General features: G+C 35.6%; 2 protein-coding genes across 3 annotated transcripts in view; both read left to right on the plus strand.

Annotated features, from left to right (window-relative positions):
* Window positions 1-17272, plus strand: part of LOC141349150 (uncharacterized) — a 99331-nt gene that overhangs the window by 64824 nt on the left and 17235 nt on the right. The window lies entirely within an intron of this gene.
* LOC129452250 (uncharacterized) lies at window positions 3494-16274 on the plus strand. 2 transcript variants are annotated; one of them, XM_055216009.2, is made up of 3 exons: window positions 3494-3630; window positions 10312-10518; window positions 13820-16274. In XM_055216009.2, exons 2-3 carry the CDS (start codon window positions 10443-10445, stop codon window positions 14905-14907), a joined length of 1164 nt encoding a protein of 387 aa, XP_055071984.2. In that variant the 5' UTR covers window positions 3494-3630; window positions 10312-10442; the 3' UTR covers window positions 14908-16274. The 2 variants fall into 2 exon arrangements, with proteins under 2 accessions (XP_055071984.2, XP_055071975.2); XM_055216000.2 differs by lacking the exon at window positions 3494-3630 and adding an exon at window positions 7483-9708.

Raw genomic sequence — 17272 nt, forward strand, 5'->3', positions numbered from 1 at the left:
AACAGTTTCGGTTCTATATAGCACCGTTTGTTTTTTTAAAGTGTCAGGTAGGTTTTAATGTCTCTTCCTGACAGCCAGCATTTTTTAAAAATAGAAAGACAGTCATCTACAACATTTGATGTTATTGAAATTAGTAATGTCTTGATCACGTTTTAGTGCCCCCGAACCAATCAGTGTCATTTCATTTATATCAAGTCCTGATTAGGTAATTGTATTTTTCTAGTGCTAGGTGCACATTTAAAGTGCATTAATGCTATTAAATTCAACACAGTGTATAATGTTGTGTCACTTTCGCAGTATTAGATGCCGTTGTATGGCTTTACTGCCTTGGGAAATGCTCGCATTGCAGAAATTATAAGTGCCTGTTAAATCCTGACCCATTTAAAGAGCACCTATTTTAATGCTAAAAAAATAACGTTATTTTGTGTATTTAGTATAATACAATGTGTTCATGTGGTTTATGGTTAAAAACACATTATTTTCCACATACCGTACATTTTTGTAACTCCAGATTTCACGGTCTTCCTAAAAGCTCTGTGTCCCTGATTGGCCAACTAATCTATACATTTTGATTGGCTTGAATACCTCTGACGTCAGCCGGAAATGTGACGTTTCTTACCATGTTTGAAAGATTTGGTTGCTAACAGGAGTTAACTTACAGGATTTATGATAATGTAGGTCTTGTCTACATCACCAATTCCAGGGAGTAAACTGTTGCCTACAATCTTTGTGTTTGTTGTAGTCGAGAAAAGAGATTTAGGTTGGAGATGATAACTCATGTCATTGTTTACTTTGGGGTTTGTACCTTTTGCATATTGTTAACATGAATTAATACACACAACAAAGGAAATTTAAAAATGTGAATCGGACAATAGGTGCTCTTTAAAATGCCATAATTGCCCCCAATACCCATTTTTGTGACCAACTTGGGACTTCCCAAATTTAAGTTTAGTAGACCATAAATTGCACAAATAAATAGTTGCGTTCTGATATTACTTTAACATTGGAAATATGTTCTTTTTTAGGCCTCATGGAAATAAAAGAAGAGGGTCAAGAACACGAAGTGGATGATGAAAATGAATACTACAGTTTCATAATTGAAGAAAATTCTTTTAGCGCATCGGAAACTGATGAGAATTCACCTCAAGAAAGAGCTGAAGCCAAAAAGTCTTTTAATTGTCATTTTTGTGGTAAGACTTTTACACACAAAGGGCAGCTAAACTATCACATAAGGATTCACACTGGTGAGAGGCCTCACGCCTGCTCCCACTGTGAGAAGACTTTCATTAACAAAAATCAGCTTATGTTCCACATAGGGGTTCACATGGGTTTAAGGCCGTTCACCTGCCCTCAGTGTGATAAGAGTTTCCAAACAAAATCAAATCTAGAGCGTCACATACGAGTTCACACTGGAGAAAAACCTTTTATGTGCCCTCATTGTGGTAAGACTTTTATACAAAACTCAAGTCTTCAGATTCACATACGAATGCATACAGGTGAGAAGCCTTACTCATGCCATCTGTGTGGTAAGAGTTACAAACAGGGACGAAGTCTCAAACTTCATCTGGACTTTCACTTAAAAGAAAAACTGTATAGCTGTGATCAGTGCGATAAGAAGTTTGTTTCAGCGGTGCTGCTGAGGAGTCACCAAAATACTCATGACCAAAAATGTTAATACTAATATTTGTGATAAAAATGTTAAAGGGGGCATGTAATTCAAATCTGACTTTTACAATGTATAAGTGTTATAATTGGGTCACCAGTGCTTGTATCAACCAAGAAAATGTGAAAAAGATCACCCCTGTAACTTAGTTTTGATAAACCATTCTTTGCAAGCATGTGAAAAAATAGGTCATTGAAATTTGGCTCCCCTTGTGATGTCAGAAGGGGATAATACTATAAAATCTAACCACCCCACTGCCATTTAGTGCAGAGATCAGCTCATTTGCAGTGTTGGGGAAATTTACTTTTAAAAGTAATGGATTACAATATTAAGTTACTCCCCAAAAAAGTAAATAATTGCGTTACTTTTTTTTTGTTACTTTTCATGCAAAGTAATGCTTACATTACTTTTGCGTTACTTTTTCTTACTTTGCAGGTGTCTTTTAAGACTAAGAAGTTCTGCATTCAGAAATTGCATTTTCCATCGCTCTGGTCTGCCATCTCCCTTTCTGACTAAAACTGTTCACACAACTCAAATATTAGTGTGTACATTTATAAAGTAATGCGTTATTTTACTTGTTACTTCAGAAAAGTAATATTATTACGTAATGCATGTTACTTGTAATGCGTTACCCCCAACACTGCTCATTTGCATTTAAAAGGACACGGCACATTTTTGCTCACACCTACAAAGTGGCAATTTTAACATGTTGTAATAAATTATCTATATGGTATTTTGAACTAGAACTTCACATACGTACTCTGGGGACATCAAGTATTTATTTGATATCTTAAAAATTATTGTAAAATGTCCCCTTTAAATGCGCCACCATATGTAAATTTGTTTTGGATAAAAGCATCTAAATGAATAAATTTAAATGAATAAATGTTTGAATGATCTTATGAGTTAAATTAGGCATTAGATAAAGGAGTTGAGTTTCACTGACTTACTGTATCTGAAAATTTACAAACTATGCTATGGCCGCCTGGTTACAAAATATTTTCATGTGGTGTATGTTTAACTGTATGTATAGTGTACAAGCATTTGTCAGCACTACTTGTCATGTTTGTTTTAAGTGATATTTTACATTGAATATGTTTATTTTACCTGTACATTGATGTTTTGTATTCTTTGTAGTTCATTCATTTAGTTGCATTTCAGGAATTTTGAGATATATTTAATAAAGGGACTTTTATTTTGCCTCTTGGAGTCTGTCGTGCACTGACGTCATAAGGGTTGCGCTTCAGTTCGTCTGTCGACTGAGGGAAGGTTGAGCTGTTTGTGTGAGGTGAATGAAACGATACAAAATATATTTAAATCAGAGTATTTAAATGTTATACAAACATTGGAACAGAGATTTTCTTCACTTTGCAAGTCATTCAGGTCTGTATGTTTTTTGTTAAATCTGTTAATAAGCTTTACATTCATTTTAAGGATGCATGCTCCTCTTTTACATACAGTTATTTAACATAGCAGATGGAAAATTGCTGTTATTAGTAAAATTGAACAGAAATAAATATAAAATACTTCCATACCCAATCTTTGAAATGAACAAAGTGTTAAAAAACAATGATAAGGACAAGTGCTGAATGTCCTTGCTAAAACAAACAGCATCAAACCAGCATTTGAATTATGCTGGTTTAGCTGGTGGTCACCAGCACACAACATTTCAGTCACTTTTCATTCATGTTATTTTTCAACCGTAATATTTTTGAAGATATTTTTAGCTCTTCTGTTTCTATGACTGGCAATTTGTCTTGTCAAACTAGAGAGACACAGATTTTTTATATCTCATTTGGGGTATTGATATTGAGTTTGTATATCTTCACAGGTCTGTTCCTGTTGATGCTGAAGTCAAACACATTCAACTACTCTACTATTGTGGTCCACTGTTGTAATGATGGAGTGTGTTAAAGAGGAGACTGAATCATTCACAATAACACCTGAATATACTGAACAACAAAGAGGTTTGTGTCTAATTTTAATATTTCATTATTAACTGTTGAAGATCATAAAGTGTCAGGTGTTTTGATGGCTCGGCAGTGCTTAACAGTAAGGTGTGCCAGACAGCCAGCATTCTTTGTAAAATAGATGGGCAGTCATCTACTTCATTTGATATTTAAAATTAGAGATGTCTTGATCAAGTTTTAGTGCCCTTGATCAAATCCGAGTCATTTAATTTAAAGAGGGTATGCATTGACGTCCCTTTTCCACGTGACCATGCCGGAGCACGCCCTGTTGAGTGGCAAACGTTTAACAAAATGTCTGGTTTTCATAGCGGCTGCTGCGAAGATGCCAGTATAACTGACTATTATCAGCTTAAATTGAATTTAGTTGGACTTGATAGCAGAGGTGGACAATACTTAGTTATATCAGTTACATTTTTCAAGCATCTGTGCTTTATTAGGGTGTTTGTATTGGGGAAAAATTTCACTTCACTATATTCTAAAGCATAGAATCATACTGTGTATTCTTTAATATGGCATATAAAAATTTATTTAATACCTAATTACACTTAAATTGTTAATTTTACGTAAGTAAAAGTACGTTAATGCACTTAAAGGAATACTCAATTTTCCCAAAAGAAAAATCCAGACAAACCACTCACCACCATGTCATCCAAAATGTTGATGTCTTTCTTTGTTCAGTCGAATAGAAATTATGTATTTTGAGGAAAACATTGCAGGATTTTTCTCATTTTAATGGACTTTAATAGAGCCCAACATTTGATACTTAACTCAACACTTAACAGTTTTTTCAACAGAGTTTCAAAGGACTCCAAACGAGCCCAAACGAGGCACAAGGGTCCCATCCAGCAAAACGACTGTCACTTTTGACAAGAAAAATAAAAATATGCAATTTCAAACCACAACTTCTAGTCCTTTGAAACTCCGTTGAAAAAAACTGTTAAGTGTTGAGTAAAGTATTAAATGTTGGGCTCTATTAAAGTCCATTAAAATGAAAAAAATCCTGCAATGTTTTCCTCAAAAAACATAATTTCTTCTCGACTGAACAAAGAAAGACATCAACATTTTGGATGACATGGTGGTGAGTAAATGATCTGGATTTTTTTTTAAGAAAAAAATTTGGCAGTCTGTAAAACGATAGCTTCGAATTCTTGTTAATCTTGTTAATCTGTTAATCTTGTTAATCTGTTAGTACAGTCAATCTATCGTACAACAGCTGTTTCTCATTTAGGGGCTGTTTACACTTGGTATTAAGATGTGTTTTCATCGATCGGATCACAAGTGGACGAGAGAGACACATAACGTTTACACCTGGTATTTAAATCCGTCTCTTTTATCCACTTTCGACCGCTTCTATGCTGAATTCTATGAGGGGGTGGTCTGTGAGACGGTGGGCGAGTCTCTCTGCTGTCATTCAAACCCGAGCGGGAGTAATTATGAGTTTATATGGACGCAAACTAAGATTATGTCGGAGTGCACTGCGTGTTTAGCAAGTAAACATGCTGCAAAGTTTTTTGTACATGATTATGTTAGATATTTATTTGAATTTTCTGCGCAATTGTTGTAATAGTATCGCGCAACTTTCACACGCTTTCAACACGAAACTACGGAGATCAGCAGCTTAGTTTTATCAATGAAAGGCTAAAAATAGTACTGTTCACCGAATGTTAACACCAGAAGTCAAAAAAGACGTAAAACTTGTGCTTAATACCTCAGATAAGATAAATGGGCGGAGAGAAGGCGGTCGCGTGTGGCTGTTCGAACGCATTCAACCACATGTGCGTTCCGCAACTCCAAAGCGATCCGATCGAAAGTGGTTTCGACCACCTCTGGATGTGGTTGAAAGTGGTCGAAAGTGGACGAGCTCAAAACGTTTTGAACACCGTTTACACCTGGCATTAACGTCGTCCACTTGTGATCCGATCGACGAAAACACATGTTAATGCCAAGTGTAAACAGCCTCATAGACGCGTTTTCACCGTGTTTCCGCTGATTTCACACTGTACTCTGTAAATTCTGCCGCTCTGTGTTTTGCCACTCAGTGGGTGTAACCGCAGGCACTTTCACCAAAGGTGACCTCACATGCATACCCTCTTTATATTATAAAGTCCCAATTAAATACTTTAATACCACGGGGCTATTGAATGGTTTATTCTGATTGCTTGACAAATGTTCCATAAGTATGTATGTATTAAAATCAACCCAGTGTATATGTTTGGCAACTCAAATAGCTCTGCAATGCATTAAAGGAAAACTACACCGTTTTTCAATATTTCACTATGTTCTTAACTTAGACGAAATAATACATGATGTTACTGTGCCAGAGGTCAAAGTGCTGCAAACTAAGTGCTCTTCCGCCATACAATATAGTTCCCATTTTTATCCGCTTAAAAAATCACCACTTTTTATTTTGTGCCACCATACTTACACGTGTAACTACTCATGTAAAATGGGGAGAACATGGAAGTGTTTGGTGGCTTCTGGATTCGTCCCTGTTTGGATCCTCAAGAATGAATGGGGCTAGGCTAAATGCTAACACATTCACGGCGCTGTACAAAGATGAACTGCTCGCATTGAAAAAAGACAGAGGTGTATTATTTCGTCTAAGTTAATATAAGAACATAGTAAAATATTAAAAAACAGTGTAGTTTTCCTTTAAGATTAAAATATCTATGAATCCAATTTTAAATTAAGTATTTAACACCTCAGCTTAGTGCAGCATTATAGTAAAGCTAGCGATGTGTATCAAACAAACAGAAATCGTAGTCAAAATAATTTTCTGCATTTTGGACTAGCAGGCTAAAGGTGTCATATCAATTTCGCAGTATTCGGCGCACCTGTGAAATTTTTTTTATTGCGACTGCGTCGCTCTCTGTTTGGGCGCACTTGCCGCGGATCTACATTGAAAATAACGTATTTCCGTGTGAAAAAGAGGCAAAATTAGAACCACCATTGCTTTACCGCCTTGAGAAATGCTTGCTTGACTTTCTAAGTGCCTGTTGCAGTGCTTTCATATTTTCACATTTCAGCCAATCCTGATTTCAGTTTAAAATGCCATAATCGTCCCCAATACCGATCTTTGTTAATGGCTTGAGACTTTCCAAATATAAGTTTTAGTAGACTATCAATCACACAAAAAAATGTGCGTTCTAATATTACTTTTGTTTTGACATGTTACTATGTTCATTTTAGACCTCGTGGAAATAAAAGAGGAGCGTCAAGAAAACAATGAAGTTGACAATGAACATAACTACTGCAGATTTAAAACTGAAGACAATTCTTTCAGCTCCTCACAAACTGATGGGAAAACGCTTCAAGAAAGAGTTAAAGCCAAAAAATCTTTTGCTTGCCATTTTTGTGGTAAGATTTTCACACAAAAAGGGGAGCTAAAGTATCACATAAGGACTCACACTGGTGAGAAGCCTCACGCATGCCCCTACTGTAACAAGGCTTTCCTTAAAAAAAATCAGCTCACGTTTCACATAGGGGTTCACACCGGTTTAAGGCCGTTCACCTGCCCTCAGTGTGATAAGAATTTCAGAACAAAATCAAATCTGGAGCGTCACATACGAGTTCACACTGGAGAGAAACCTTTCACGTGCCGTTACTGTGGTAAGGGTTTTATACAAAACTCAACTCTTAAGACTCACATTCGAATGCATACAGGTGAGAAGCCTTTCTCGTGCAATCTGTGTGATAAAACTTACAAACAGGCAGGAAGTCTCCAAGTCCATCTGCAGTTACACTTAAAAGCTGAAAAGCTGTATAGCTGTGATCAGTGCAATAAGAAGTTTGTTTCAGAAGCTATGCTGAGAAGTCACCAAATTGTTCATACAGACGAGAAGCCGTATTTGTGATCCAAATCAGGTCTTGCAGTCTGTACTACATTTTACAGTCAATTACTCACTCTTTTCCTCTTTGGTGAACTGAGCTGCCACCCCTCACCTGATCGTCTGACCACTGAATCCTTAAAAAACATCTGAAGACACAACTCTTCTGCATTCAATGGATTATCTCCTAATTTATAATTTTCCACTGTTAACTCTCTCTTATGCTGTTTATTTCTAGCTTCAACACTATTTTACTTCTGAGCGTGGCTTTGTGTAGCTACTGTTTGCTCTAATGACAGACAATGTTTAATGCTTCTCCATTTGTAAATTGCTTTGTATAAAAGTATCTAATAAATGAATAAATGTATTATTGATCTGATGAGTTGAATCAGGTGTTAGATGAAGGAGATGAGTTGAGTATCACTGAATTACTGGATCTGAAAGATTACAAGCTATTATAACACTCGTGTGTTAACTGCCTGTGTACTTTAAAGGTGCAGTGTGTAATTTTTAGAAGGATCTCTTGACAGAAATGCAAAACAATATACAAAACTATATTATCAGTGGTGTATAAAGACCTTTCATAATTTACCGTTATGTGTTTATTACCTTAGAATGAGACGTTTTTATCTACATATACAGAGGGTCCCCTTACATGGAAGTCGCCATTTTGTGCCGCCATGTTTCTACAGAAACCCTTAATGGACAAACTTTTTTTACTAAGTTGTCTCCGATAACATGTTTGTCCGGTGGCGGCTACAGTAGCTTCTCTATGTGATTAAAAAACGAGGGGTAAGCAGTGGACTGAGCCATTGGTTGCAATTCACCAGCACCTCACCACTAGATGCCGCTAAAATTTACATACTGCACCTTTAACTGTATGTAGAGTGTACAAGCAAAGGGGAAATGGGTGATTCTCATGAAATACAGACTTAAAAGGTGTCCAGCATCAGATTGTTTAAAAAGCCCTTGAAGCCAATTTTTTTTTTGCACATATAAGATTAAGGTCTGAACTTGCTATAACCATTATTTTTTAGATGATTTAAAAAAAAAATCCTATAGAATTATTAAATTTTTTTTAGATTATCATTATAAAAAATTATCATTACCACAACATGATATTACAGTAAATATATGCATTAACAAACGCATGTTTCGGAAATGAGAACTAAAAAGTTTCAACAAAATTTCAACTTTTATCGGGAGGGGAAAATAAAGAACTGCTTACCTGGTAGCCATCTTTAGTGTCAAAGTCAATTATATCCCTTCCAACATTTAAAAAAAAAATGTTAGTTCGTTGAGGGTTTAAACAATGATTGAAAATTGTTGCGGAGGATGAAAAAATTGGTCTTAGACACATTTATATTCCTTATTATTGTCTCTACATTTACCAATGATCACCAAATACCACGTTTCTTTACTGTAAATGTTTATAGTATAACCCTAACATGCACTGAAGCTTTTTAGTTTTTTTTAGATTTTTTAATTATAAATATTTCCATGTCAACCTAAATCCAGTCATGGACACGTTGTGGTAATGAAAATTTCCCCTACAAATGTGGAAAAAACAACAAAATTGGTTTGTATGATGTCGTTTGTAATCATGTATGCAAAATAGTACCTGAAGAGATGTTTGTAACTGTATGCTTCTTATTTTGATAGCATTTACTTTGTTTTTTGTTTTTTTATGAAAATGATTCATGACACCTCATAATCTGTCATCTGTCTGTTGCATTATTCTGCTATGTCATGTTTATGACAGATTTATGATAAGTTATGATGTACTGGTTTGTGTCAAGTTGTCATAACAAAGACATTTCAAACAATGTCATATTTGCATTTAAAATTACATAATTGAGCAAATGACACTTAATGACAGTTGTCATAAATGTGCATAAAATCTCCTTCATGTTCATGACACGTGACGCGTCATGTCAGGATTATAAAGGTGTCGTGTCAGTCTTATGAACACCCCTTTAAGTAAAGTGTTACAAAAAAGGGATACAAATAAATTAGCTTGCACTAGTTGTCATGTTTGCTTTACATTATAGTTTACACTAAATGTATATTTTACATGCACATTCATGTTTTGTATATGTTTTTGTGTAGATGATAGTCCATGCATTTTTTGTATTTCACGCATGAATAAAGGGACTTTTATTTTGCTTCGCGGAGCCTGTCGTGTGGTGACGTCATAAGATGTGCCACTGACTCCTCTGTGAATGGAAGAGTGAGGTGTTTGTGTGAGGTAAATCGATACAAAATATCTAATTATAACTATAAGACTTACGTACTTCTGTAAATTTAATGTTATAAGAGCAATGTTTAATAATATTACAGTATTGTAAAGCCGTCCTTCCGATGAAAAAAATACTCCTGACGGAACGATATGTTTCACATTTGTTTACTTTGCTAAGGGCGGTTGCTTAGAGTGCTGCGCAGTAATGCCCAAGTTGTAGTGGTGACCAAAATTATTGTGGACATTATCGGGTGCACTTATTTAATCCCGTAATACACCGAGAGTACAACTGATGTAACTTTACACTTCTGCCCCTTCATTGTGCCGAATGAACTCTCGCGTCTCGCCACAAGATGGCGCCCGCAGCGCTCAGTGTTCAAATTCACTCAGTTGTTTTCATTCACTCATTTCAATTGGCCTAATTCAGGGAAGAATTGAAGGGACCCCAATGTTTACTCTCATGTTATTTTTAACCTATAATATTTTAAAGAGATTATCAGATCTTTATCCCTGGCTTATCATGTTAAACTAGAGAGACCAATGTTTTTAGTACTCATTTGGCGTAGTGATTGAATTAGAGTTACAATTTAGTTTGTATGTATATTTTCACAGGTCTTTTGCTGTAGATGGCGAACAAACAATCTTAAATGACACAAGTCATCTATAAATACTGTGAAGAAGTCAAACAAGCAGCTGCTGTCACAACACATTCAACTACTCTACTATTCTGATCCACTGTTGTAATGATGGAGTGTGTTAAAGAGGAGACTGATCCTGAATCATTCACAATAACACCTCAACATACTCAACAACAAACAGGTTTGTGTCTAATCTTCATTTATAACTGAGTTGAAGATCAAAGTTTTAGGCATGTTTTGATGGTTTTTCAAACCTTGGCAATAAGGTCTGCCCGACAGCACATGGCCAGCGTCTAACCATCTGTTTAAAAATTGAAGGGCAGTCATCATCTCCATTTGATGGTATTGAAATTACGGTCTTTCGTATTTTGTGCCCTGATCAAATACGAGTCATTTAACTATTTCCACGCCATTGATGAGTTATCTTGTCAATTAAGAGAAAACATTTGCATTGAAAAATCTGTAATACCGTGATTATCCACTAGATGGCTAGAATTATACAAAAAAGTAGTACGTTTGGTTAGTAGCCTTATTTTTTTAGGTTTAATTACACAGAATGCATGATAAATTAATGTATTTCATAAAATGCCATAAGACTGGGGCCCCCTGCCACCATCTCGTGGCCTCCCTAGGGGCCCCGGCCCCCAGTTTGAAAACCACTGCACTAGATCAGCGGTTCCAAAACTTTTTTTCTATGTCCCAAATGGGTTGCCACACTTCCAATCCCCACTTCCAAAAAAAAAACCGCAACAAAGCTTTGTTTTCTCGCCATAAAGACTCATGTTTATTTAATCATGCGCAAATAACTGGAACATGCATGACAATATAACATCAGCAAAGTAATTTAGTGCAACAAAGCTACGCACAAGCTTCCACTTTTAAAACGTCTGGTGTTTAGTCTCATCAACTCTTTTTTGCCATCTCCTTCCCTTCTCTTCGGTTTCCTCCGGCGCATCTTCTGACTCCCGCTCATTTTCTTTTTCTATTCTCTCCGTCTCTGTTGCCTCTAAATCCTCACTCTCTTTTGGTCCCTCTCCTCCTTTGTGACTAACAACTTTATCATGAAACGTCCCACTTGACAGTTTACCTGATTTCAGCCCGTTAAGCATATATATATATATATATATATATATATATATATATATATATATATTACCCCTGGGGGTCCGCGTACCACACTTTGGGAATTTCTGCACTAGATAACTTACCCAATTTAAACTGAAGCAAAATATTATTAACTAATTTTAAACTCTGTGTATGTTTTGATATCCGTTCTGAATCTGACCTCTAGGATTCAGAACAAATTTTGTTAGAGGTCAAGTTTTTTGCTTAAAAATTATTTTTCAAGAAAAATACCCATATTTAAAGAGCAACTAAACCCTAATCCAACTTTTTTTAGCGGTTTATTAGTGCTGTTGATTGATTTAAGTAAGTTTTTTGACATTTGGGTATAAAGTGTTTCAATACTACAATATATGGTGTAAAAATGTCTGAGTGCTGCCCTCTTCAGGTTGAACGGTGGCTACTGCAGTTGAATTTTCCTATTGGATGTTGGGTCCAAAAAATGACTCGTGACGTAAGCAGGTTCAAGCTTACCACGCCCTTGTTACGATATCACCACACACTTGGTACAAGCTTAGTTCATCCCCTCTATCTCTGTTGGGATCTGCCTACTTTTCTTGCATTTTTCAAATATTGCCAGTGGGTGGAGTCAGGCTCTGACCAGGGGTTTAGTTACGCTTTAAGGGGCGGTTTCCCGGACAGGGATTAGACTAGTCCTAGACTTAAACACTTTTAAGAGCTCTCCAAACTGAAAACAACTTTCACTTACATATCTTAAAATACATCATGGCCCTTTGTTATACTTCAAGATGCACACAGGTAATGTTTTTAGTAAGGCATGTTGTTTAAAACTAGTTATATTTCCTAATTAAACTAAGGCCTAGTCCTGGATTAAGCTAATCCTGGTCCGGGAAACCGCCCCAAAGAGTTTATAAGCAGTGAAAAAAATATAGATAGGATTAAAGGCGGAGTCCACGATGTTTGAAAAACGCGTTGGAAAAGGAGACGGGCCGACTACCAAAACACACTTATGGCCAATCAAATCAAATCAAATGGCGAGTTGCATATGTGTGGGGCGGGTCTATCAACAGAAGGTCCAAATTCTATTGGGGTAGGGGCGTGTTTGTTTAGGTGATTTCAAATATAAACATTGGCTTTCAAACATCATGGACTCCGCCTTTAAACGTTTTCTTTCCTGTTTTGTTTGTTTGTTTATTGTTTGTTTGAAAGCAGAGGGTCTATTTTCATTTGATATATTTGTATGTTTATATATTTTTAGAAGAAAATGTTGTTTGTGAAAATCACAAAAAATGCTAGCAGACAACTTTTCAAAAATTGGCTGGCGGGGAATGAGTTAATTTTTACTATCGGTCGATATTGAGTCCCATTCAAATAACTGTTTTCCAAGTGCTAGGATGGTTAAAATCAACCCAGATATTTATCAAGGTAGTTTATTTCCTAAAGGGGTAGTTTCCCAGACAGGGGTTAGCTTAAACCAGGACTAGGCCTTAGTTTAATTAGGAAATATAACTAGTTTGAACAAACATGCCTCACTAAAAACATTACTGGCATGCATTTTGGGGCAGAACAAAGGGCACTGTTGTGTTTTGGGATGTGTCGGTGCAGGTTGTTTTCGGTTTGGACAGCTCTTACATTTACATTAGTCTAGGACTAGTCTAATCCCTGTCCGGGAAACCGCGGCAAAATGTTTTCATTGCAGCGGGACAGGCGCTTTTGTACCTCATAATTATTTATTTACATTTTTTGCATTTAGACATCCAACTGTATGGATTAGTTTTTTAATGGATATGTGTGCTTTTTGGAGGTTTAAAATGGGGCACTATCCAATATCATTATAAATCTAAAAAGAGCCAGGATATCTTTAATATAACTCTGAGTGTATTTGGCTGAAAGAAGGAAGACATGTACACATGAGGGTGAGTTAAATATGCAATAATTTTTATTTTGAAGTGAACAATTCCTTTAAATATATTACATTCTTAACCAATTCAATGCACAGACACACAACTGTTGGTGACAAAGACTTAGTTTCATTTCTTTAGGGAGGGTTGTCTGTATCATGTTAAGTTATTTCAACATACAACAAACTAAAATAATAGATAGTTATGAGATGAGGAGCCTACAATCAAAAAGATTAAGTTACTGTTTAAGCTGCCAGAACATTTTTCTATGTTGTGGTGAATTTAGAGATTTTGGTTTATTTTGCTTTCATTCTTTTACCCTTCTATTACTCTTAAAAAACTTCCAAAATAAAAGTGCATTTTGGCAGTATTTAGACCCACTCTGTTTCTATGCCATCTTGTGAAAGTGCGTGTTGCAGTGATCCATCTTGTGAAAAACGTTTTGTGAAATGATAAAACTTTTACATAATTTTTTTACATGTTTTTTGTTCATTTTAGTGGAAATAAAAGTGGAAGGTGAAGAACACAATGAAGTGAAGGATGAACATCAGCACCACAGTTTCAAAACTGAAGAAAATTCTTCCCGCTACTCACAAACTGATGAGAAATCACTTCATGAAAGAGCTGAAGCCCCAAAATCTTTTGCTTGCAATTTTTGTGAAAAGACTTTCAAACGAAAAGGGCAGCTAACACATCACCTAAAAATTCACACTGCTGAGAGGCCTCACGCATGCTCCCACTGTAACAAGACTTTCATCCAAAACCGTCAGCTTCAGTATCACAAAAGGATTCACATGGGTGAGAGGCTGTACACCTGCCCCCAATGTGATCGGATTTTCCCATCAAAATCTAATCTAGAGAATCACATACGAGTTCACACTGGAGAAAGACCTTTCAAATGCCCTCACTGTGATAAGAGTTTTACACATCGAGGAACTCTTAGGACTCACGTACGAGTTCATACAGAGGAGAAAGCTTTCTCGTGCCATCTATGTGATAAGAGTTACACACAGGCACAGTGTCTCAGAGTTCATCTGCAGTGTCACTCGGACGAAAGTCACCTGAAGACTCATACAGATGAGAGGCCTTGCTTATGCCATCTGTGTGGCGAGGGTTTCCCAGATGAAGAGAATCTTACACGTCATCTGCTGTTTCACTTGAACGAAAGTCTGTTTAGCTGCGATCATTGCGGTCAAAAGTTTGTTACGGCAGCACTGCTAAAGAGTCACATGAAGACTCATGCGGGTGAGACGCCTTGCTTATGCCATCTATGTGGTAAAGCTTTCACAGATGGACAGAATCTTAAACGTCATCTGCTGATACACTTGAATGAAAGTCTGTTTAGCTGTGATCTGTGCAGTACAACGTTTGTTTCAGCAACAATGCTAAAGAGACACCTAAAGACTCATACAGAGAAGAGGTCGTATTTGTGTTCTATTTGCGGCAAGACTTGTCTATCGCTCAACAAAATGCAGGAGCACCAGAAGAGGCATACGGGTGTGAAATGCTCCGTGTGTGGAAATGTTTGTGAGGGACCCAAAGAGCTGGAGCAGCACCAGAAGATCCATACTGAAGAAAACACCTAAAATTTTTCACATTGTGTAAAGAGTTTTATTGAGTCTGTGCTGCTGATAAAACACAAGTGACTGTTTACTGGAGAGAAGCTGCACCGCTCTCATTCATGTTGAAGAAGTTTCTGTCACAGAAAGGCAAAATTTGCAGCTATCTGGGTAATTCTCACGAAATCCAGATTTAGAAGGTGTCCAGCATCAGAATTTTTAAAAAGCCATTGAAGCCAATTTTTTTGCACATGTAAGATTAAGGTCTGAACTTAATATAACCATTATTTTTAGAGGATTTAAAAAATATTTCCTATAGAATTATTTAAATTTTTTAGATTAACATTAAAAAAAATTATCATTACCGCAAAATGATATTACATTAAATATATGCATTTACAAACTCATGTTTCGGCAATGAGAACTGAAAAGTTGTCTAGGTACTATGACAAACAAAATGTTAACTATTATATGGTGAGAGAAAATAAGAACTGTTTACCGTAGCCATATTGAGTGTCACAGTCAATTATGTCCCTTCCAAATTCTTTTTTTGAAAATGTTAGTTCATTGAGGGCTTAAACAATGATTGAAAATTGTTGCGGAGGATGAGAAAATTGGTGTTGGACACATTTATATTTCTTATTATTGTCTCTACATTTACCAATGATCACCAAATACCATTTCTTTACTGTAAATGTTTATAGTATAACATGCACTGAAGCTTTTTATTTTTTAGATTTTTTAATTATAAATTTTCCATGTCAACCTAAATCCAGTCATGGACACGTTGCGGTAATGAAAATGTTTTCCTTAAATGTGGAGAAAACAACAAAATTGGTTTGTATGATGTCATTTGTAATCATGTATGCAAAATAGTACATGAAGAGATGTTTGTAACTGTATGCTTCTTATTTTGAAACTTTTACTTTGCATTTACTTTTTATCAAAATGTTTCATGACACCTCATAAGTCTAATTTCGCGAGAATCACCCATCTATGTACTTACAAATTAAAATGTTCATTATGGGTATGCTTAAAGCCTATTTTGTATGTACATAGTTTGACTTTCAATAAAAAAAACATAGTTTGGAAGCACAGTTATTCATTGGTAGGTTACATATTGATAAATGTGAAATATATATATTTTATCAATGCATTCACTTTTTGTAGATAGTTTATTTTTAATGCATTTCACAATGTTGTACATTGGAAAAACAAGTTAACCTGTGATTTTAATTTTTTGACTTTTTCTCATTTATGACAATGAACATGTATGCAAAATTAGATATGCTTTGAAGTGTGTGCAAATCATTTTATAATGATTTTGATGATCGTAGGTCAATCTGACCCACATTTTTTGTCCCAAGGCAAATTAAATATATGTCTTAAGTACATGTAGCTATATATGTGTTTTACTATTCTGGAATGGGGAAACAAATGCTTCTCCTCACTATTTTCAGTACCATAGAAGACTTTCTCTTTTATGATAATTTTTATTTTCAATGAATATGAAATACTTTGTTAAGCAGATGAATCCAGACCCACAGAAAATCCAGAGGTGAAAACAGGTAATAGGAAAAAGATCATACTTTTTAATATTAAAGTCTTTGTAATGTGTGACAAATACTGATATTAAAATTGTCCTGTTCATACCCAATTCATTCTTGGTATTTATAATGTGATATTTCGGAATTGCATCGAATGCAATTAGGGTTTTTTTGACCACTCATTGGGGGTAATTTGTTAAATAATGGCAACTGCTGTCTATATCTCCATCCATATACTTAAAATCTAAATTTTGTTAATGATGGAAAGAGAAATGAAAAGTCTTGAGACTTTATTAATAGTATAATCTCATAATTTATTGCCCTATCCAGCACTACACATTTAAAAGCATTTTTCAGTCAGTCTTCCTCTAATTGTCTGATTCCATAAAACATCTGAAGACAAATCTCTTGTGTATAAACTGCCACTTTGTTAAACATTGTTAAATACCTCTCAATGCTGTTCACTACTTGTAATTTCTTGGGTACTATGCTTATTATTGGCTCTTGTGACAAAATGCTCAATTCACCCTCATTTGTAAGTTGCTTTAGATAAAAGCGTCTGCTAAATTATTAAATATAAATTAATACAGGCATTAACCTCCTAAGACCTTTTTTGCATCATAATACTTAATTCTGTGTAACTGGAATCTGTTGTACACAAACGTGGACACTTACACTGCTTCATGTTCAAAGAAAAATATTTGGTTAATATATTTATTGGTTCTTCCTAACCCCAAAATAGCTGGAAGAAATCTGGGGAAAAAAGACAAACCAAAGCTCAGGTCTTAGGAGGTTAATGATCTAATAAGGTCTTAGATGGATATGTGCAGTGCTGTAGGCTGAGA

This window comes from Misgurnus anguillicaudatus, chromosome 21, assembly GCF_027580225.2.
Source record: "Misgurnus anguillicaudatus chromosome 21, ASM2758022v2, whole genome shotgun sequence".
In the NCBI taxonomy this organism is placed as follows: Eukaryota; Metazoa; Chordata; class Actinopteri; order Cypriniformes; family Cobitidae; genus Misgurnus; species Misgurnus anguillicaudatus.

Coding starts and splice junctions, on each gene's coding strand:
- LOC129452250 (XM_055216009.2), top strand. CDS start 10,443: ATGATGGAGTGTGTTAAAGAGGAGACTGATCCTGAATCATTCACAATA. Junction 10,519..13,819: donor ACATACTCAACAACAAACAG/GTTTGTGTCTAA, acceptor TGTTCATTTTAG/TGGAAATAAAAGTGGAAGGT.